We start from the raw sequence: 23,773 nt of genomic DNA, 5'->3' as shown, positions 1-23,773 counted from the left end.
GCAGGGAGTCAGGAGTTTGGGCCACTAGCCCCAGGGGAGGGAGTGAGGGAGTGTCGAACTCAGTACCCCAGGGAAGGAAGGGAGGTCGTATGGGACTCAGTACCCACAGGGCAGGGAGGGAGCGAGTGTAGGCCTCAGAACCCCAGAGAATTGGCAGGGATAGTGTGGGCCTCAGTACCCATATGGAGGGAGGGAATGTGCGAATCAGCACCCTCAGCGCAGAGAGGGAAGGAGTGTGGGTCTCAGTTCTCCGAGGACAGGGAGAAAGTAAGTGTGGACCTCAGTACCCCCAGGGAGGGAGTGAGTGACTGAGTGCACCAGTACCCCCATGGCAGGGAGGGAGGGGGGGAGTGTGGGCCTCAATACCCCCAGGGCAGAGAGGTCGGGATTATGAGGCTCAGTAGCCCCAGGAAAGGGAGCGAGGGAGTTTGGGCCTCAGAACCCACAGGGCAGGACGTCTGGGAATGTGGTCCTCAATACCACTAGGCAAGGAGTGAGTGATGTGGCGTCGGCCTCAGCACCCCCAGGCCAGGCAGGGATGGAGTGTGGGCCTCTGCACCCCCGAGACAGTGAGGGATGGAGTTGGGCCTCAACAACCCCAAAGCAGGCTGACGATGGGGTTGGAAGTCGTAGAAACATAGAAATATAGAAAATAGTAGCAGCAATAGGCAATTCGGCCCTTCGAGACTGCACGAGCATTCAATATGATCATGTCTGATAAAGCAACTTCAGTTCCCCATTCTAATTTTCTCTGCATACCCCTTGAGCCCTTTAGCCGTAACGGCCACATCTAACTCCCTTTTGAATATATGTAACGAACTGGACTCTCCAACTTTCTTGGTAGATTATTCCACAGGTTCACAATTCTCTGAGTGAAGAAGTTTCTCTTCATCTCGGTCCCAAATGGCTCACCACTTATTCTTAGATGGTGACCCCTGACTCTATACTTCCCCAACATCGGAAACATTCCCCTGCATCTAACCTGTCCAATCCCCTCAGAATCTTATATATTTCTATGAGATCCCCTCTCATTCTTCTAAATTCTATTGAATAGAAGCCGAGATGATCCAACCTTTCTCCATCTGTCAGTCCTGCCATCCCGGCAATCAGTCTGGTGACCCTTCTTTTCACTCCCTCTGTAGCATGAATGCCTTCCTCAGATTAGGAGAACAAAACTCTAGACAATATTGAAGTTGCGGCCTCGCCAAGGCCCTGTTCAAATGCATTAAGTTCTCCCTGCTCCTATACTCAAATCCTCTCGCGATGAAGGCCAACATACCATTAGCAATATTCACTGTCTTTTGAACCTGCATGCCAACTTTCAATGACTGATGTGCCATGACACCCAGGTCTCCTTACACCTCGCCTTTTCCTAATCTATCGCCATGAAGATGAAATTCTGCCTTCCTGTTTTTTCCACCAAAGTGGATAACCGCACATTTATCTACATTATCCTGCATCTGCCATGCAGTTGAGAACTCACTTAACCTGTGCAAGTCACCCTGCAGCGTCATGAAGTTGTTGAAACCTGCCCTTGTTGACAGTAGTCTCACGAATTATGGAAAATGATCCACGTTGTCCAAAGCCTCCTGATGGATCTTGATAACAGGGGGGAAGTGCTGAGTGTTCGGGGCAGGTTGGTATTGGACCTTTCTCTTACGGATGTCCAGTGTAAGGCCCATGTTCTCGTATGCCTCGTTGAAGATGTTGATGAAGGCTTCGTCTTCGGCCAACGAATGTGTGCAGACACAGGCAGCATCCTCGTACTGTAGTCCCATGAAGGAGGTTGGGATGAACATCCCTCTCGCCGGGAGGCAGCGGATGTTGTACACATTAAGTTTTGTCCTGTAATTTAGCTCCTCTCCAGCGCGGAGCGTGCTGAACGTGAGATGGAGCATAGAAACATATAAACGTAGAAATTAGGTGCAGGACCAGCCCGTTCGTCCCTTCGAGCCTGCAACGCCATTCAATAAGGTCATGGCTGATCATGCAACCTCAGTACTCCTTTCCTGCTTTCTCTTACTACCCCTTCATCCCTTTGGCCGTAAGGGCCATATCTAACTCCCTTTTGAATATATGTAACGAAATGGCCGCAACAACTTTCTGCGGTAGAGACTTCAACAAGTTAACCGCTCTCTAAGTGAATAAGTTTCTCCTCATCTCGGTCCTAAATGGCTTACCCATTATTCTTGTTTTTGACCCTGGTTCTGGAACTCCCCAGCAACGGGAACATTCTTCCTGCCTCTAACCTGTCCAATCCAGTCAGAATTTAATATGTTTCTATCAGATCCCGTCTCATTCTTGTGCAGCTACAGGGAGAAGGCAAAAAAGAAGTAGAAAGAAACAGAAAGGTGACATCATAGCCAAGGGGGTAAGTGATTGGTTGGTGATTGGTGATTAGATTTTCTTTTTTCTCTTCTATAACAGTGAGTAAACTTTAGCATTGTTGTTGCAAATTTATGTGTATCTAAGGGTTAAATCGTGACAGGAGAGCTCGGTCACGTGATATGCTCCTTCTGTACCATGTGGGAACTCAGGGACACTTCCGGTGTCCCTGACGACTACGTGTGCGGGAAGTGTATCCGCCTCCAGCTCCTGACGGACCGCGTTGCGGAATTGGAGCTGAGGGTGGATTGACTCTGGAGCATCCACGATGCTGAGAATGACGTGAGTAGTACGTGTAGCGAGTTGGTCTTACGACAGGTGAAGGGTCCACAGCCAGCTAGGGAATGGAACACCAACAGGAAGAGCAGTGCAAGGAAGGTAGTGAAGGAGTCCACTGCGGTCATCCCCCTGCAAAACAGATACACCGTTTTGAGCACTGTTGATGGGGATAACTCATCAGGGGAGGGCAGCAGCTGCCAAGTTCATGGCACCGAAGGTGGATCTGCTGCACAGGAGGGCAGGATAAAGAGTAGGAGAGCGATATTGATAGGGGATTCAATATCAAGGGGAATAGATAGGCGTTTCTGCGGCCGCAACCGGATCTCCAGGATGGTATGTTGCCTCCCTGGTGCAAAGGTCAAGGATGACTCGGAGCGGGTGCAGGACATTCTGAAAAGGGAGGGTGAACAGCCAGTTGTCGTGGTGCACATTGGTACCAACGATATAGGTAAAAAAAAGCGATGAGGTCCTCCGAGACGAAATTAAGGAGCTAGGAGCTTAATTAAAACGTAGGACCTCAAAAGTAGTAATCTCGGGATTGTTACCAGCGCCACGTGCTAGCCAGAGTAGGAATCGCAGGATAGCTCAAATGAATACGTGGCTTGAGCAATGGTGCAGCAGGGAGGGATTCAAATTACTGGGGAATTGGAACCGGTTCTGGGGGAGGTGGGACCAGTACAATGCGGACGGTCTGCACCTGGGCAGGACCGGAACCAATGTCCTCGGGGGAGTGTTTGCTAGTGCTGTTGGGGAGGAGTTAAACTAATATGGCAGTGGGATGGGAACCAATGCAGGGAGACAGAGGGAAACAGAAAGGAGACAAAAGCAAAAGACAGAAAGGAGATGAGTAAATGTGGAGGGCAGAGAAACCCAAGGCAAAAAACATAAAGGGCACTGTACAGCAAAAGTCTAAAAGGACAAAGGCTGTTAAAAAAACAAGCCTGAAGGCTTTGTGTCTCAATGCAACGAGTATCCGTAATAAGGTGGATGAATTAACTGTGCAAATAGATGTGAACAGATATGATGTGATTGGGATTACAGAGACGTGGGTCCAGGATGATCAGGGCTGGGAACTCAACATCCATGGGTATTCAACATTCAGGAAGGATAGAATAAAAGGAAAAGGAGTTGGGGTAGCATTGCTGGATAAGAGGAGATCAATGCAATAGTTAGGAAGGACATTAACTTGGATGATGTGGAATCTATATGGATGGAGCTGCAGAACACCAAAGGGCAAAAAACGTTAGGGGGAGTTGTGTACAGACCTCCAAACAGTACTGGTGATGTTTAGGAGGGCATCAAACAGGAAATTAGGGGTGCATGCAATAAAGATGCAGCAGTTATAATGGGTGACTTTAATATGCATATAGATTGGGCTAACCAAACTGGAAGCAATACGGTGGAGGAGGATTTCCTGGAGTGCATAAGTTATGGTTTTCTAGACCAATATGTCGAGAACCAACTAGGGGGGAGGCCATCTTCGACTGGGTGTTGTGTAATGAGAGAGGATTAATTAGCAATCTCGTTGTGCGAGGCCCCTTGGGGAAGAGTGAGCATAATATGGTGTAATTCTATATTAGGAAGGAGAATTAAACAGTGAAGTCAGAGACCATGATCCGGAACTTAAAGAAGGGTAACTTTGAAGGTATGAGGCGTGAATTGGCTGGGATAGATTGGCGAATGATAATAAAGGGGTTGACTGTGGATGGGCAATGGCAGACATTTAGAGACCACATGGATGAACGACAACAATGGTACATTCGTGTCTGGCGTAAAAATGAAAACAGGAAGGTGACTCAACCGTGGCTATCAAGGGAAATCAGGGTTAGTATTAAAGCCAAGGAAGTGGGATACAAATTGGCCAGAAATAGCAGTGAACCTGGGGACTGGGAGAAATTTAGAACTCAGCAGAGGAGGACAAAGGGTTTGATTAGGGCAGGGAAAATGGAGTACGAGAAGAAGCTTGCAGGGAACATTAAGACGGACTGCAAAAGTTTCGATAGATATGTAAAGAGAAAAAGGTTAGTAAAGACAAACGTAGGTACCCTGCAGTCAGAATCAGGGGATGTCATAACGGGAAACAAAGAAATGGCAGACCAATTGAACAAGTACTTTGGTTCAGTATTCACAAAGGAGGACACAAACAATCTTCCGGATATAAAAGGGGTCAGAGGGTCTAGTAAGAAGTGGAACTGAGGGAAATCCTTATTAGTCGGGAAATTGTGTTGGGGAAATTGATGGGATTGAAGGCCGATATATCCCCAGGGCCTGATGGATTGCATCCCAGTGTACTTAAGGAGGTGGCCTTGGAAATAGCGGATGCATTGACAGTCATTTTCCAACATTCCATCGATTCTGGATCAGTTCCTATAGAGTGGAGGGTAGCCAATGTAACCCGACATTTTAAAAAAGGAGGGAGAGAGAAAACAGGGAATTATAGCCCGGTCAGTCTGACCTCAGTAGGGGGTAAAATGATGGAATCAATTATTAAGGATATAATAGCAGCGCATTTGGAAAAAGCTGATATGATAGGTCCAAGTCAGCATGTTTTGTGAAAGGGATAACATGCTTGAAAAATTTCTGGAATTTTTTGAGGATGGTTCCAGTTGAGGGGACAAGGGAGAACCAGTTGATGCGGTATATTTGGACTTTCAGAAAGCTTTCGACAAGGTCCCACACAAGAGATAAATGTGCAAAGTTAAAGCACATGGGATTGGGGGTAGTGTGCTGACGTGGATTGAGAACTGGTTGTCAGACAGGAAGCAAAGAGTAGGAGTAAATGGGTACTTTTCAGAATGGCAGACAGTGACAAGTGGGGTACCGCAAGGTTCTGTGCTGGGTTCCTAGCTGTTTACACTGTACATTAATGATTTAGACGAGGGAATTAAATGTACTAACTCCAAATTTGCGGATGACACAAAGTTGGGTGGCAGTGTGAGCTGCGAGGAGGATGCTATGAGGCTGCAGAGTGACTTGGATAGGTTAGGTGAGTGGGCAAATGCATGGCAGATGAAGTATAATGTGGATAAATGTAAGGTTATCCACTTTGGTTGTAAAAACAAAGTGACAGACTATTATCTGAATGGTGACAGATTAGGAAAAGGAGAGGTGCAACGAGACCTGGGTGTCATGGTACATCAGTCATTGAAAGTTGGCATTCAGATGCATAATTCAGTTAAGAATGCAAATGGCATGTTGGCCTGCATAGCGAGGGGATTTGAGTACAGGCGCAGGGACGTGTTGCTACAGTTGTATAGGGCCTTGGTGAGGCCACACCTGGAGTATTGTGGACAGTTTTGGTCTCCTAACTTGAGGAAGGACATTCTTGCTATTGAGGGAGTTCAGCAGAGGTTCACCAGACAGATTCCCGGGATGGCAGGACTGACAATGCAAGAAAGATTGGAACAACTGGGCTTGTATTCACTGGAGTTCAGAAGAATGAGAGGGGATCTCAGTGAAACGTTTAAAATTCTGATGGGTTGAGAAAGGTTTGATGCAGGAATAATGTTCCCAATTTTGGGGAAGTCCAGAACCAGTGGTCACAGTCTAACGATAAGGGGTAAGCCATTTAGGACCACGATGAGGAGACACTGCTTCACCCAGAGAGTGGTGAACCTGTGGAATTCTCTACCACAGAAAGTAGTTGATGCCAATTCACTAAATATATTCAAAAAGGAGTTAGATGAAGTCCTTACTACTCGGGGGATCAAGGGGTATGGTGAGAAAGCAGGAATGGGGTACTGAAGTTGCATGTTCAGCCATGAACTCATTGAATGGCGGTGCAGGCTAGAAGGGCCGAATGGCCTACTCCTGCACATATGTTCTCAGTTTATATGTTTCTATGTTTCTATTCTTCTAAACTCCAGTGGATACAAGCCCAGTTGATCCTCATATGTCAGTCCTGCAATCGCAGGAATCAATCTGGTGAACTTTCGCTGTACTCCCTCAAAAGCACGAACATCCTTGCTGAGATAGGAGACCAAAACTGAACACAATATTCCAGGAGTGTGCTCACTAAGGCCCTGTACAACTGCAGTATGACCTTCCTGCTCCTTTACACAAATCCACTTGCTATGAAGGGCAACATGCCATTTGCCTCTTCACCACCTGCTGTATCGATATGCCAAACTTCAATGACTGATGTACCATGACACCCAGGTTTCGGTGCACCTCCCCTTTTCCTAATCTGTCACGATTCAGATAATATTCGGTCTTCCTGTTTTTGCCACCGAAGTGGATAACCTCACATTTATCCACGTTATACTGTATCTGCCATCCATTTGCCCACTCAACTAACCTGTCCAAGTCTCCCTGCAGTCTCTTCGCATCATCCTGACAGCTCACACCGCCACCCAGCTTAGTGTCATCTGCAAACTTGGAGATATTACGTTCAATTCCTTCATCTCAATCATTGATTTACATTGTAACAGGCTGGTGTCCCAGCACTGAACCCTTCGGCACCCCACTGTGCACTGCCTGCATTTCTGAAAAGGACCCGTTTATTCTGACTCGCTCCTTCCAGTCTGCCAATTAGTTCTCTATTCACGTCAATACATTACCCCCAATATAATGTGCTTTAATTTTACACGCTAGTTTCTTGTGTGGGGCCTTGTCAATAGCCTTTTAAAAGTCCAAATACACCACATCCACTGGTTCTCCCTTTTCCACTCTACTATTTACATCCTAAATACATTCTAGAAGATTTGTCAAGCATGATTTCCTTTTCATAATTCCATGCTGACTAGGACCGATCCTGCCACTGTTTCCAAAACGGCTGCTATTTCATCTATAATAATTGATTCCAACATTTTCCCGACCATCGATGTTAGGCAAACCGATGTATAATTTCACGTTTTCTCTCTCCCTCCTGTTTTAAAAAGTGGTGTTGCATTAGCTACCCTCCAATTGAAAGGAACTGATCCAGAGTCAAAGGAATATTGAAAAATGATCACCAATGCATCCACTATTTCGAGTGCCACTTCCTTTATTACTCTGGGATGCAGCCAATCAGGCCCTGGTGATTTATCAGCCTTCAATCCGATCAAATTCCCTAACACAATTTCCTGACTAATAAGGATTTCCTTCCCTTCCTCCTTTTCACAGACCTTCGAAACACTAGTATTTCTGGAAGATTATTTGCGTCTTCGTTAGTGGAGACAGATAGAAAGTTTTTGTTCAATTGCTCTGTCATTTCTTTGTTCCCCTTTGTAACTTCATCTGATTCTGTCTGCAAAAGACCTACGTTGGTCGTCACTAATATTTTTTCTCTCCACGCATCTATAGATGCTTTTGCAGTCAGTTTTTATATTCCCAGCTAGCGTCCTCTCATACACTATTGTAATACCCCTAATTAAACCCGTTGTCCTCTGACGAATTCTAAATTTCACCCAGTCGTCAGGTTTGCTGGTTATTCTCACTAATTTATATGCCTCTTCCTTGGATTTAACACTCTCTCTAATTTCCCTTGTTCGCCACGGTTGTTCTACCTTCCCCTATTTATTTTTACTCCAGACAGGGATGTACAATTGTTGAAGTTCATCCATGTAATCTATAAATTTCTGCCATTGCGTATCCACTGTCAACCCTTCAAGCATCATTTGCCAGTCTATCCAACCCAATCCACGTCTCATACCATCGAAGTAACCTTTCCTTAAATTCAGGACCCTTCCGGGGGCCTCGCACAACAAGATTGCTGATTAGTCCTCTCTCATTACACAACACCCAGTCGAGGTTGGCCAGCTCTCTAGTTGATTCCTCGACATATTGGTCTCAAAAGCCATCACTAATACACTCCAGGAATTCCTCCTCCACCGCATTGCTACCAGTTTTGTTAGCCCAATCTATCTGTAGAATAAAGCCGCCCATGATAACTGCCGTACCTTCATTGCAAACATCCCTAATTTCTTTTGATGCCATCTCCAACCTCGTTACTACTGTTTCGTTGTCTGGACACAACTCTCACTCGCGTTTTCTGTATTTTGCCATTCCGTAGCTGTAACTATCCGGATTCCACATCATTCAAGTTAATGTCCCTTCTTACTATTGCGCTTATTTCCTCTTTAACAAACAACGCCAATTCACCTCCCTTTCCTTTCTGTCTGTGCTTCCTGAATGTTGAATACCCTGGATGTTGAGTTCCCAGCCTTGGTCACCCTGGAGCCATGTCTCTGTGATCCCAATTATATTATAATCATAAAGAGCTACCTGAGAAGTTAATTTATCCACTTTATTCTGAATACTCCTCGCATTGAGGCACTGAGCTTCAGACTTGTCTTTGTATCCGTCTGTTTCCATTGAGAATTTTTCTGTAATCTGGTCCTTTTTATTTTTGCGTTGGGTTTCTCTGCCCTCCACTTTTGCTATTCTCCTTTCTATCTTTTGCTTCTGCCCCCATTTTACTTCCCTCTGAATCTCTGCTTGGGTCCCCATTCCTGCCATATTAGTTTAACCCCTCCGCAACAGCACGAGCAATCACTCCCCCCATGACATTTGTTCCGGTCCTGCCCAGGTGCAGACCGTCCGGTTTGTACTGGTCCCACCTCCCAGAAAACAGGTTCCAATGTCACAGGAATTTGAATTGCTCTCTTTGCACCACTCCTCAAGCCACAGATCCATCTGAGCTATCCTGCGATTCCGACTCTGACTGGCACGTGGCACTGATATCAATCCTCAGATTGCTATCTTTGAGGTTCTACTTTTAAATTTAACACCTAGCTCCCTAAATTCAGTTTGTAGGTCCTCATCCTGCTTTTTACCTATATCGTTGGTACCTATATGCACAATTACAACTGGCTGTTCACCCTCCCCCTTCAGAAAGCCCTGCATCTGCTCCGAGACATCCTTGACCCTTGCACCAGGTGGCAACATACCATCCTGGATTCTCGGTTCCTACCGCAGAAACGCCTATCTATTCCTTTTACAATTTAATCCCCTATCACTGTTGCTCTTCCACTCTTTATCCTGCCCTCCTGTGCAGCAAAGCCACCCACGGTGCCACGAACTTGGCTGCTGCTTCCTTCCCCTCGTGGTGCGATGACACACCCGTGATTATCCCCGGTCTGTGTGTGGAATGGTTCTGTGGTGGATGCCTTGACCGGGAGCACGGATTACATTTCATCCTTCAGAAGGTGGAGCATGGTGACAAACCTTGAAGTGCAGCCGAATCTGAGGAGGACGCTGCATAAACCCTCATGGTTGACAGCGTTGGAGGATTTCGTGAGTTTAAAATAGGCCATGTGCAAATATTGGTGCTATTCGCTGCATTTCTCTAGTACCTGCCGCGTGGTGAAGATGATATCCATTGTGCCAAATAGTGGGCAGAATCCACATTGCGAAACTGGGAGGAGTTCTTCAGCCACAGGGAGAAGGTGTTTGAGGAGAATACTTGCGATGACTTTGCCTTTGCTTGAGAGCAGCGAGATTCCTCTGTCATTGCCGCAGTCAGACATGTCACCTTTCTTCAAGATCATCGCAATTAAACCTACTCCGAGATCTCCTGGCATGATCTCCTCCTTCCAGATAAGGTCATGAATACGTGACATTAGTGCTTCGCCGCCAAGTTCAGTACTTACAAGGGGATTCATTCTGCTCCATAGGCCTTGTTGTTTTTAGTTGTCGGAAGGCGTTTGAAACTCGTGCCGCGCTGTGATTGTGCCAAGGAGGTGATGGGTAGCATGCTGTGGGATGAAGTCAAGGACAATCACGTCGAAGGCGGATTCTTTGTTGTGAAGATTCTCGAAGTATTCTTTCCAGCCGGCACCGGCAGACTCACTGTCCTTGATGAGCAGCTCTCTGTTCTTGGCTTTCAGTGGAATAAGACCTTGAGCCACCGATTCTATTCCACTGAAAAATCCACCCACTTCGTGATTTTCGGCTAGATGCTAAATCTCCTGCGCTATTAATTATCTATTAGTTGTAGTTTCTTTATTACAATCACGTTCTCTATTAGTGTGAGGTTCAAGAATAGTTTGAGGGGCTGTATTAATTTGAAGGGCTGCATTTGTTTCAGTTTCTCTAATAGTTTGAGGTGTATTATTTTAGGTGGCTGTATTTGTTTGAGGTTCTCATATTGGTTTGAGTTTCTTTCATAGTTTGAGGTTGTATATTAGCTTGAGTTTCTATAAATGGTGGAAAAGTTATATTATTTGACGCTGCTGTATTTATATGAGATTCAGTATTAATTTGAGGGTCTTTATCAGTTTGAGGGGCTGTAGTATTTTGAGGTTCTCCAGTAGTTTGCGGTTACCTATTAGTTTGAGGATCTTTATTGTCTTAGGGGCTGTATTTGTTTCACGTTCACTATTAGTTCCAGGGGCTGTATTAGTTTGAGGGACTGTATTAGTTTGAGGGGCTGTATTAGTTTGAGGGAATGCATTAGTTTGAGGGAATGTATTAGTTTGAGAGTCTGTATTAGTTTGAGGGGTTGTATTAGTTTGAGGGACTGTATTAGTTTGAGGGGCTGCATTAGTTTCAGGTTTTATATTAGTTTGAGTTTCTGTATTCGTTTGAGTTTCTCTATTAGTTTGGGTTACTCTATTATTTTTAGTTTCTCTATTAGTTTGAGTTTCTCTAATAGTTTGAGGGACTGTATTAAATTGATGGGCTGTGTTAGGTTAAGTTTCTCTTTTAGTCTGAGGTGCTGTCTTTGATTGGGCTGTCTTATTTTGATGTTTGATATTAATTTCATGTTTATTATTACTTTGAGGGACTGTATTAGTTTGAGTCTCTCGATTTGTTTTGAATATTTGTATTATTTTGATCCTCCCTCGTAGTTTAAGTTTCTCTATTAGTTAGAGTGGATTATTTTGAGGGCCCCTATTAATTTTTGAACATTAGTTTCAGCTTCTCTCTGAGTTGATTTTCAATATTAGTGTGAGTTTCGCGAATAGTTTAGTGTCTCTGTTAGTTTGAGGGTCTGTATTAGTTTTAGTTTCTTTATTATGTTGAGGGTCCGTGTTATTCTGAGGTTCTCTATAGATTTATTAAAAATTCGTTTGATATTCTTTACTGGTTTGAGGTTCTCTATTTCTTCGAGGTTCTCTTTTAGTTTGATGTTATTTTTCGCTTGAGGGGATGTATTAGTTTTAGTTTTAGTTTGAGGTACCATGTAATTTTAAAGGGTTGTTTTAGTTTGAGGTTATCTTGATTAGAGGGGCTGTACTAGTTGGAGGTTCTCTATTAGTTTGATGTACTGTATTATTTTGAGTGTCTGTATGATGAGAAGTGCTGTATTAGTTTGCATTGTTTTTGCTGTATGAGATTGTGGTGCTGTATTATTTTTAGGTAATCTACGAGTATGAAGCACTGCCTGTGTATGAGCTGTTGTATGGGTATGAGAGGCTTAATTAATATGAGGGCCTGTATTAGTTTGAGGACTATCATAGACGTTTCCCACTTTAATTGTTGAACTGGATTTCCGTAGTTAAAGAGATCAGCCACTTCCTAGCCCGCAGTAGAACAGCCTTGAGTAGGACATTCTAACATTTGTTCTTGAAGTACTGAATGCCTGCATTTAAAAGAGCAGCCACGACCCCCATTCTGGCACAGCAGCTCTGAGAGAGAAACTCTAACATTGGGAATGTAATTACTGAATATCGACAGTTAAAGCAGTCACCCACATCACAGAGTGCAGTAGAGCAGCCCTGAGAGAGAAACTCTAACATTGGGAATGTAATTTCTGAATATCGACAGTTAATGAAGTAACCCACATCACAGAGTGCAGGAGAACAGCCCTGAGAGAGAAACTCTAACATTGGGAATGTATTTTCTGAATATCGACAGTTAATGAAGTAACCCACATCACAGAGTGCAGTAGAGCAGCCCTGAGAGAGAAACTCTAACATTGGGAATGTAATTTCTGAATAGCGACAGTTAAAGCAGTCACCCACATCACAGAGTGCAGTAGAGCAGCCCTGAGAGAGAAACTCTAACATTGGGAATGTAATTACTGAATGGCCACAGCAGAGTAATGGACATCACCTGAAACAATATGCGATTCCCCAGTTTGGCCTGATGGTTTTTGAAACAATAGCCCTATATGCTTGGAGAAAACAGCTGGAAAATTTCATAAGTTAATTAACATGAGCAGAATTGTCCAGTCTTTGGGATTTCCAATCTGAATCTCAGCAGTAAATATATCCGTTCACAACAGGGAATTAAATCGGCTGTGGTAATTTGTTTGTTCAAGTTTTTAAAATAACTATTTTGATCGATGTTGCAACCTCAATGTCCCCGTGGAGAGACCGCAGGGTATAACTTAAAGGCGCTGGAATTTTACCACATCAGAGTATAATTCAGGGAGATTGCCTGCAGCACAAAGGGGCTCATCGCTTCACACAGAAAATGCTTCCAATTGAACTTGCCAAGAAAATATGCGACACTTTCATTGCAGTCATTGGTGTTCCTGGTAAGTGACTATAACTATTGAAGTTGTGCAAAACTGTGTTTGAGCTGGTCTCTGGTTTTGCTCTGTGACTGATAATGTTACATCCTTGACTAGTGGTCACCGGTATAGACACATGATCGGTGAATTCATCCCGTTCAGTCAAATGGCCTGTATAAACACTGCGGTTTGATTCAATTGCTCCATCTGAACATAAACTTGTGTGCTTAACCAACAGGCCGATTGTTTTATCAAGATATTTTCTTTCGTGGAATATTGTGTACTTTTCAATCAGTCCTTACGCCGCGCAACTATCTGAGAGCAGGTATTAGTATGAATGTCGATCACAGTGGGATTTACTGAGTGTGAGTCACTACCCGGCGTGGAACATGATACCCCAGTAATCATGTAATGCTGGGAGTGTCTCTCACTGTACGATGTCCTGAGAATTGATCATTAACCGGTGTGGAACACCGTTCACCAGTGACCATTTATTATTGGGAATGTCCGGCTCTGTAGGTTATATTGAGTGTGGGTCAATACCCGGCGTGGAACATCATACCCCAGTGATCATGTATTGCTGAGGGTGTCTGTCACTGTAGGATATACTGAGTGTGGGTAACTAACCAGAGTGGAATGCTGTACCCCAGTGACAATGTATTACAGGGAGTGTGTTTCACTGTAGGATATACTGAGTGTGTGTCACTAACTGGTGTGGAACACCGTACCCCAGTGACCATGTATTACTGGGAGTGTCTGTCACTGTAGGATATACTGAGTGTGGGTCACCAACTCGTGTGGAACACTGTACCCCAGTGACCATGTATTACTGGGAGTGTCATTCACTGTAGGATATACTGAGTGTGGGTCACCAACTGGTGTGGAACACTGTACCCCAGTGACCATGTATTACTGGGAGTGTCATTCACTGTAGGATATACTCAGTGTGGTTCACTAACCGGTGTGGATCACTGTACTCCAGTGACCATGTATTACTGGGAGTGTATTTCACTGTAGGATGTGCTCAGAGTGGGTAACTAACCAGAGTGGAACACCGTACCAGAGTGACCATGTATTACTGGGAGTGTGTATCACTGTAGGAGATACTCAGTGTGGGTAACTAACCAGAGTGGAACACTGTACCCCAGTGACCATGTATTACTGCGAGTGTCTGTCACTGTAGGATGAACTCAGTGTGGGTCACTATTTCTTGTACTTCCGCTTCTGAGGCGTACCCTCGGAGTCGAGGATGCCTCTATTCCACACTACAAATTAGTTCCCTGACTGCTGAAAAGTCAAATGCATGACCTACTTTCTCTGTCACAGGAGGGGCAGATGATGGTTGAACGAACGGGAGTGTTGGGTGCCCGGGTTGCTGCACGTTCCTTCTGCTATCTCCGCTTTCTTCAGCTTGCTCTGGGCGATAAGACTCGAGGTGCTCTGCACCGTGCGGATGCTTTTCCTCCACTTTGGGCTGGTTTGGGCCAGGGGATTGCCAGGTGTAGACGGGGACGTTGCAATTATTCAAGGAGGTTTTGATTGTGTCATTGTGCGTTTCCTCTACCCACCTGTGGCTCTTTTGCAATAACGAATCACCGAGTAGAGCGTTTGCTTTTTGAATCTCATGTCAGGCACACCGACGATGTGGCCGGACAACAGAGCTGATCGACTGTGGCCAATGATTCAATGCTGGGGATGGTGCCCTGACCGAAAACACTGACGTTGGTGCAACACTCCGGCCAATTAATTGAGAGGAAATTGTGGAGGCAGCATTGGTACTTCTCCAGTGCTTTGAGGTGCCTGCTGTAAATATTCCATTTCTCTGAAGCAGATAGGCAGGCGGGTATCACTCCTGCCTTGTGGACCATGAGTTTGGTCCGGGCTTTGATGTCCTGGTCTTCAATCACTTGCTTCCTCAGGCATCCGAAGGCAGTACTGGCACACTGAAGGCAATTTTGGACTTTGCCATCCAAGTCTGCCCTTGTTGACAGTCGGCTCCCGAGGTATGGAAAATGGTCCACATTATACAGTGTACAGCCCAGTAATCCCGAGCTTCCCTGAAGCGGATGGCGAATTTCCCTGCGCCTATCCCCGCTGATACATTCTGAGTGCCCCATTTACAATTTAATTCACTCGCCATTCACACTTGAAGTCCTCTCGCCCTCACCGGGTTTGGGCTGGGAATGAAAACCCTTGCAGGTTGCTGATCCTGTTCTTGACGCCAGTGCTCTACCCCTGCTGAAAGTACAAGTGCTGGACCGCTGGTCTGAACAATGTTCCATCTCCACACTCCAATGGTATCGGTATGGGAGCTCAGATGGTTCCTAGCTCTGCTGCCTTTTCTTGGGATACAAGGAACCTTCGCTGTTCCAATTCTACTCCGGTCCCCTCCTTCACATATTGTTCATGTACATTGATGACTGTGTTCGCGCAATTTCCTTTTCTTGCCATGAACTGGAAAATGTCCTAACTCGCACAAAGTCATGTTCACCCATTACCCCTATGCTTTCTGTCCTACATTGGCTGCCGGTTAAAGAACACCACGATTTTGAAAATTCTCATCCTTGTTTACAAATCTCTCCATGGCCTTGCACCTCCCTACCCCTGTACTCTTTTTTAGCCTCACAACCCCTCAAGATATCTCCGCTCTTCAAATGCTGCCCTTTCGAACATCCCTCATTATACTGCTGAACCATCGGTGGCCTTACCTTCAGTTGTTTGGGCCCTCAACTCTGGAATCCCTCCCTGAACCTCGAAGTTTATCTAACCATCTTTCCATTTTAAAGACGCTCCTAAAATCAACCCTTTTAGCAAGCTTTTGGTCATATGCCTCAATATCTTCTTTTTTGTCTTGTTGTCATATGTATCTGTGTTGTCCTATTAAAACTGCTTTGAAGCGCCTTGGGACATTTAACTAGTTTAAACGTGCGATGTAAATAAAAGTTATTGTTATTATTATTAATAATATTAATTATAATTATAATTATGTGATCAACCTTGCTTCAAATTTGCGACACTCTCTTTCCTTCACATGCTCCGTCTGTCACTCCCTTCCCTTCCTTAACATGTCTAAGTCGATTTCCAAGGATCCGCTCTCTACCAATATCTCCCATAATGTGGCCGACTCTGACAGCTACCTTGATTATATGACTTCTCACCCAGCTTGCTGGACGGACTCTATTATAGTGTACAAATGTTGCTGCCTGCGTTGCATTTGTTCCGATGAAGCCACTTGCCACACCAGTGCTTACAACATGTCTTCCTTTTTCTGAGCTGAGGATACCCATCCTCTGTGGTCATGATCCTGTGAGCCTTTAACCTAGCGTGGAGTGGGTAGGAGAGGAGGGGCGAAGCAGAATCATGAAGACTGAGACCAGTTGAGTCAATACCTCGGGCTGAGAGACTACAGTGGTGGGATGATTCCCCGGTCCCCCACACCTTTCTGCAGTGAAAATGCTCTGTTCAGAGAATGTTCACCAGGCTGTTTCCTGAGATGAAGGTGTTGACTTATGACGAAAGGATGAGCAGGTTGAGCATATATTCGTTGGAGTTTAGAAGAATGTGCGGTGATGTTATTGAAACGTATAGGATTCTGAGGTGGCTCGACAGGGAAGATGCAGAGAGGGTATTTCCGCTCATGGGGAATCTAGAACTTGGGACATAGTTATAGAATGTTCCTGATGTTGGGGAAGTCCAGAACCAGGCGACATAGTCTAAGGATCACGGATAAGCCATTTAGGACCTCCTCACTCAGAGAGTTGTTAACCTGAGGAATTCACTACCGCAGAGATTTGTTGATGCACTTGATTGGATATATTTAAGAGGGAGTTAGGTATGGCCCTTACATTAAAGGGATCAAGGAGTCTGGAGGGAAAACAGGAAAGGAGTACTGAGGGAATGATCAGCCATGATCTTATTGAATGGTGGTGCAAGCTCGAAGGGCCCAATGGCCTAATCCTGCATCTATATTCAACGTTTCTATGTTTTTATGCACAGGGTCCTCATTCCAATTTCCCGCATTTATCCACAGCCGAGGATTCCCCACCACTGTGGTGGACAAGGCACACCACAGTGTCAATCCAATTTGCTGCGTTACTTTCATCGCCCCTAATCGTCCCTGCTCGAACCATGATAGGGTCCCCGTGTCCTCACCTTCGTCTCAACCAATCCCCACATTCAATTGCTGTTCCTTCCTTCTTTGTCCCACCACCAGACATATCCCCTTTCAGCATTCCGAATGGATCGGTCCCTCCACGACAACCTGGACCACTCCTGAATCTCCCCCAACAGTTCTCCCCAACCACCGGACCTTCCAATGCAAAACCTAGAAGATGCAACACCTGCCCTTTCACATCCATTCATTCCATCGTCCAGGGCCTTCAATTTGAAACAGTAATAGACTTGTATTTCCTCCAATGTAGTATACTGTATTCGCTGTTCACGATGCTGTCTCCTATCGATTGGGGAGGATTAAACAGAGATTGTGTGATTACATTACTGAACTTGACCATTGTGTCTGGAAAAGTGTCTCTCTCCCTCTCTCTGTCTCACACTCCCCTGGTCACTTGCCCCTTCAATTCTACATCCCACTCCCAGACTGACATCTCGACCTTCGACCTTCTAAAATGTTCCCCTTTGTAACTCAATGGGGAACAGCACCACATGTTTCCATTCTCCATTTATTGCATCCCGGTCATAAAACTGAGATTAATCTTTTCAGATCATTGCGACCGCACCCGCTTCCTCAGACAGCATGTGCTAGTAATGAACGATGTCTTCAGTAGAGCCACTGGGAGTGGAGGAGGTGGGTGCTGGTGCTTGGGATCACCTCTCGGTGTACGGCAGGCCTTCTTGGATCTACTGACCTTTCTCCACCACATTCCCGGGCCATGGGAGCCTTCTGATCTTTGCCAGATTTACCTTGCTCCCCACCGCCCCACTCTGTTATCCTGCTCTATCCACTAACATCTCCTCTGGACTCATTTCCTGTTCCTTTAGTTGTCCCATGTTTCTTACACCATCATCCCTTTTGTCGTTGAATCACTCCTGCCCACCATCCCATCAAAGACCTTCAACTTTGTTCTTTCCTCCTCCTAACACAACTTTCTCTTCCTCTGACATTGCCTTAAAACTGTTCATCTCTCGCGGATTCCAGTATTGAAGTAAGGTTATCACCTGAAACGTTAAATCTGTTTCTCTCTCCACAGATGCTGCCTGCCACACTGAGTGTATTTAGCTTTCTCTGTATTTTATCAGATTTACCACCGTTAGTATGGGGGTAGTCTGAGCAGAGGGAGAGAGAGGGAGAGCGTGTGGAGCCTTGGTGAAGGAACACCTGCAGCTCCTGGCCCACAACCGGGTCCGTGAAGGCACTTCCATTGTCCCCGAAGCTGTCCTCGGCTCACTTTAGCTACCGGTTATCCCGAGGCCTGTGAAACACAGCCAACCAGAGTTAAACCCATAAAATATGTTAAACCCGTAAAATAGTTTAAATCTGAAGCTACCATCCGCATTAGAACAATTATATTGCCCACACGCCCGCTGGGATGGCTCGGTTCCTTCCCACTGCCCCGTCGCTGCTAAACTCGGAAGAAGTGGGTTGGAAGTAGGTTAGGTTATAGAAACATAAAAACATAGAAAATAGGTGCAGGATTATACCATTCGGCCCTTTGAGCCTGCACCGCCATTCAATGAGTTCATGGCTGAACATGCAACTTCAGTACCCCATTCCTGCTTTCTCGCCATACCCCTTGATCCCCCTAGTAGTAAGGACCTCATTTAATTCATTTTTGAATATATTTAGTGAATTGGCCTCAACAACTTTCTGTGGTAGAGAATTCCACAGGTTCACCACTCTCTGGGTGAAGAAGTGTCTCCTCATCTTGGTCCTAAATGGCTTACCCCTTATCCTTAGACTGTGAACCCTGGTTCTGGACTTTCCCAACATCGGGAACATTCTTCCTGCACCTAACCTGTCCAGTCCCGTCAGATTTTTAAACGTTCCTGTGAGATCACCTCTCATTCTTCTGAACTCCCGTGAATACAAGCCCAGTTGATCCAGTCTTTCTTGATAGGTCAGTCCCGCCATCCCGGCAATCAGTCTGGTGAACCTTCGCTGCACTCCCTCAATAGGAAAAATGTCCTTCCTCAAGTTAGGAGACCAAAACTCTACACAATACTCCAGGTTGGGATGATATACTTTACATGGTAACCCCTGACCCGACGTCCACGCGGCCAATTTTGTGCTAAATCACAGGTCATACTGTCTGGGCTCAGTCATCGAGAATGTGTGACCAATAATTGACCCTTTCTTTTCCCTTCTGTTTATTACAGTGAATTTAGTGGCGATTGTGATCCTGTCCCGGGGAAAGTGCGGGCTGTCCACCTGCACCACTCGCTACCTGGTGGCCATGGCAGCGGCGGATCTACTGGTGGTCATCACTGAGATCATACTACGGTGGATCAGTTGGTATTATTTCCCGGGATCTTTGTTGGATATCACCCCTGTGTGTAGTGTTATCAATCTCCTGTCCCGTGTAACCACAGATTGTTCTGTCTGGTTCACCGTCACTTTCACCTTTGATCGATTTGTGGCAATTTGTTGGCAGAAGCTGAAAACCAAATATTGCACCGGGAGAACTGCGGCTGTGGTCCTGGCAACAAGCTGCATTCTGCTCTGCTCAAAAAACATTCCGCACTACTTTACAATTGAACCCTGGGAGATAATCGACAATGTTCCGTGGTACTGTTCCTTCATCCCAGCCTATTTTACTGAGCCCGGATGGGTGGGATTTGACTTGTTTGATACGGTTGTAACCCCACTGCTCCCATTCGCTGTAATTTTGTTGCTCAACGCTCTGACAGTCAGATACATTTTAGTGTCCAGTCGAGTCCGGAAGGGACTGAGGGGTGAGAACAAGGCGGGGAATGGCAGTGACCCAGAGATGGAGAGCAGGAGGAAGTCTGTCATTTTACTCTTCACTATATCCGGCAGCTTCATACTGCTGTGGCTGATAAATGTTATAGATGTATTTTATTATAGCATTACAGGAATAAATCCCAGTGATTACAGTGATTCTTTATATCAATTTACAGAGGTCGGATTTATACTGCGGAATTTAAGTTGCTGCACAAACACATTTATTTACGGGGTGACACAGTCCAAGTTCAGAGAGCAGTTGAAGAGCGCGGTGAAATATCCGGTTACCTCAATTGTACAATTAATTAATAAACAGAACAACTGATCGCAGCCCAGATGCAGGTCTCAGTGTTTGCAGTCCAGGAATGTAATATTTAGCAGCAGAATTCCTTCCATTGAATTACACCAGGAATGGCTGGTGATCTGATCATACACCCAGCGGCGGGACAAGTACTGTCTGTTGGAGACGGCAATATTTCTGATTGAAAATTCCCACATGATCTTTTGGGAAATACCACACGAGCATTCTCTCTGAGCTCTTCTGTAACGGGTCACTTCAGCTATTTAGTGCAGCTAGACATTGCATCTTCCAGAGTGAGAGGCTCGACAATACGTAGGCAGGAAGGGCTGAGCTCCAGCTCAGTGGGTTATATTATATACAACATAGAGCAGATAATCAGGCTATTCGGCCCAACCAGTGTGTGCTGGTGAGTATGCTCAGCACCAGATTAGAAAGTGAGAAACTGAATGAGGCAGAGGTTCAATGTATGACGTGCCAGACTGAGCAGGAGGTCCAGAACATAAACACTGCGCACTTACAGTGAGAAGAGGTCTTACATCGACTTACCAAGCACACCTGCCTTCGGAAACTGCGCTTCCATAAAGTGGTTATCACTGAAATTAAACATAAGAACATAAGAATTAGGAACAGGAGTAGGCCATCTAGCCCCTCGACCCTGCTCCGCCATTCAACAAGATCATGGCTGATCTGGCCGTGGACTCAGCTCCACTTACCCGCCCGCTCCCCGTAACCCTTAATTCTCTTATTGGTTTATAATCTATCTATCTGTGATTTGAATACATTCAATGAGCTAGCCTCAACTGCTAACTTGCGCAGAGAATTCCACAGATTCACAACCCTCTTGGAGACGAAATTTCTTCTCAACTCGGTTTTAAATTGGCTCTCCCGTATTTTGAGGCTGTGCCCCCTAGTTCTAGTCTCCCGAACCAGTGGAAACAACCTATCTGCCTCTATCTTGTCTATCCCTTTCATTATTTTAAATGATTTTATAAGATCACCCCTTATCCTTCTGAACTCCAACGAGTAAAGACCCAGTCTACTCAATATATCATCATAAGGTAACCGCCTCATCTCCGGATTCAGCCTAGTGAATCGCCTCTGTACCCCCTCCAAAGCTAATATATCCTTCCTTAAGTAAGGTGGCCAAAACTGCAGGCAGTACTCCAGGTGCGGCCTCAACAATACCCTGTACAGTTGCAGCAGGACCTCCCTGCTTTTGTACTCCATCCCTGTCGCAATGAAGGCCAACATTCCATTCGCCTTCCCGATTACTTGCTGCAGCTGCAAACTAACTTTTTGGGATTCATGCACAAGGACCCCCCAGGACCCTCTGCACCGCAGCATCTTGTAATTTATCCCCCATTCAAATAATATTCCCTTTTACTGTTTTTTTTCCCCAAGGTGGATGACCTCACATTTTCCAGACATTGTATTTCATCTGCCAAACGTTAGCCCATTCGCTTAACCTATCTAAATCTCTTTGCAGCCTCTCTGTGTCCTCTACACAACCCACTTTCCCACTAATCTTTGTGTCATCTGCAAATTTGGTTCACTACAATCTGTTCCCTCTTCACGGTCATCTATGTATATTGTATTCGTGTCGCAGTCTGACAGACCTCTGCCGTGCCAGTTTCTGTATTTGCGACCCATTCGGACAGATCGCTGGCATGTGTGGAACTGTGTTCGGGTACCAGTTGGACAGGCCTCTGCATTCCCTGTAAATATATCCGATTCCCAGTGGGACAAAGCCCACTCGTATCTGTATCTGTATTATCTGTTAATATCCTACCTGTAATTTTAGGGTGGAGCCCTATTGTTCTGGATTCCACTCCAGAGGATATAGTTTTACTACACCTAGCCCATCTAATCCCTAATTCATTTTAGCTATTTCAACTTAATCGAGATCGAATTCTAAAGTGAACGCGAGGGAATCTAATGCAATTCTTTAAATCCAGCAGCATTATGTTGAATCCCACATGGCCAATATGTTCTATTTTCCCCTTTAGTCGGTGTGCCATTATTTTTCCAACCACCGACGTTAAGCTGTCTCTTCGACAGTGTCCTGGGCATGTTCTATCTCCTTTCTTAAATATTGGTATTACGTTAGCTATCTGGCTGTGTTCTGGCTGCACACGTTATACTAACGAAAACAGTGCCTCTGCGATCTCTACTTTAAATTGGTTTAAATTGTGCAGATGTAATCCGTCCGGAGCCGGGTTTTATTCTCTTTGAGTTTGCTTAGTTTATTTAATAGCTCCCCACTTTTTATTTTAAATGAAATTAACTCCATATTAATCTCATCGTCTAATATTATGTTCACCTGCTCTTTCGCCCTGATAAATAACGAAGCAAAGCAATTACTTAATATTTCTGCCATCTCTCTATCGCTGCCTGTCCAATCCTCTGTGGTCATATTCCCATTCCAACCTTCCTTTTGAATTGATGTACCTGTAAAAAATGTTGCGATTTTCTTCTTTGTTCCTTGAAAATTTAAGGTCACAGTTGCTCTCTGCCTTTCTAATAGATTTTGACTTCATTCCTACTCTCTCCATATTCTCCCTTATCATGCTGACCACCGCTGTCCATGGAATTAATGCATGCCTCTATCCTTAACCTAATTTGTTTCTGTATATCTTTATTCATCATTAGTGCTCAGTATGGTCTTTTATTTAGCAAAATATCTATTTTCCCGAATTCTGCTGCACAGCGTTTCAAATGTTTCCCTTTGAAATTCTTGTCATGTTTTTCCAATATGGTTGGTAATTTTATTTTCCCATGTTCTATTCGCAAGTCCAACTTTTCTCCAAGCAATTAAACTGATCTTCGTCATACTTATGTCCATTTCAATTATGAGCTTACAGCATATTATATTATAATTGCATAGATGTATCCCAACATTTAGTTCTCCTATCTGCTCTGCTTTATTCCCTATTACGACATCCAATAGCGAACCCTTCCTTGTTGGTCTCCTTATTGATTGGGTTCGAAAGCATTCATGTACGCATTGTGGGAACTCCATTCCCTCATCCTCTTCCCGACCTCTTCTATCCAATTAATATCGCAATAGTTGACATTTCACGTGATTATTACTCCGTATCTTTCTACTCATTTCCCTGTGTTCGATGCTTTGGGTTGGATATTACACTTTTGTGCAGCTAGCCCAAAAATGCGCGTTATTTCCGACGTGTGCGTTAACAAAGTGTTTTCAAATCACCTGATACTCGCCTATTCGCAAAGACCTGACAACTTCCACTTTTGAGGTTATCTCCCCAAAAATGGGCGTAATTTCTGGCGTGGCGTTGACAAAGTGTTTTCAGACCGCCGGCTTCTCGACCATTCTCAAAAAACCCAATTTCCTTTTTAGAAAATGTGCGTGACACCCGGCGAATTCAAGATTTTTTTGACCTTCTGCGTAAAGTGGCCGTCCTTCGCAACGGCATGGCAACGCTCAGTTCCTGCAGTTCTGGAAATCAAGGGTCATCGTGACATCAACTGAAGAGGAGTTGGG

General features: G+C 45.0%; 1 protein-coding gene across 1 annotated transcript; it reads left to right on the top strand.

The window, feature by feature from the left end:
- Nucleotides 1–13,005: 13,005 nt before the first annotated feature.
- On the top strand, nucleotides 13,006–20,289 carry LOC139241360 (probable G-protein coupled receptor 139). The gene is made up of 2 exons (XM_070869968.1): nucleotides 13,006–13,069; nucleotides 19,379–20,289. Exons 1-2 carry the CDS (start codon nucleotides 13,006–13,008, stop codon nucleotides 20,287–20,289), a joined length of 975 nt encoding a protein of 324 aa, XP_070726069.1.
- The last annotated feature ends 3,484 nt before the right edge of the window (nucleotides 20,290–23,773 follow it).

The sequence above is a fragment of the Pristiophorus japonicus genome, unplaced genomic scaffold (genome assembly GCF_044704955.1).
Source record: "Pristiophorus japonicus isolate sPriJap1 unplaced genomic scaffold, sPriJap1.hap1 HAP1_SCAFFOLD_105, whole genome shotgun sequence".
Taxonomy (NCBI): domain Eukaryota; kingdom Metazoa; phylum Chordata; class Chondrichthyes; family Pristiophoridae; genus Pristiophorus; species Pristiophorus japonicus.
Note: the sequence above shows the minus strand (reverse complement) of the source record. Positions and strands in the feature narration are given on the sequence as shown.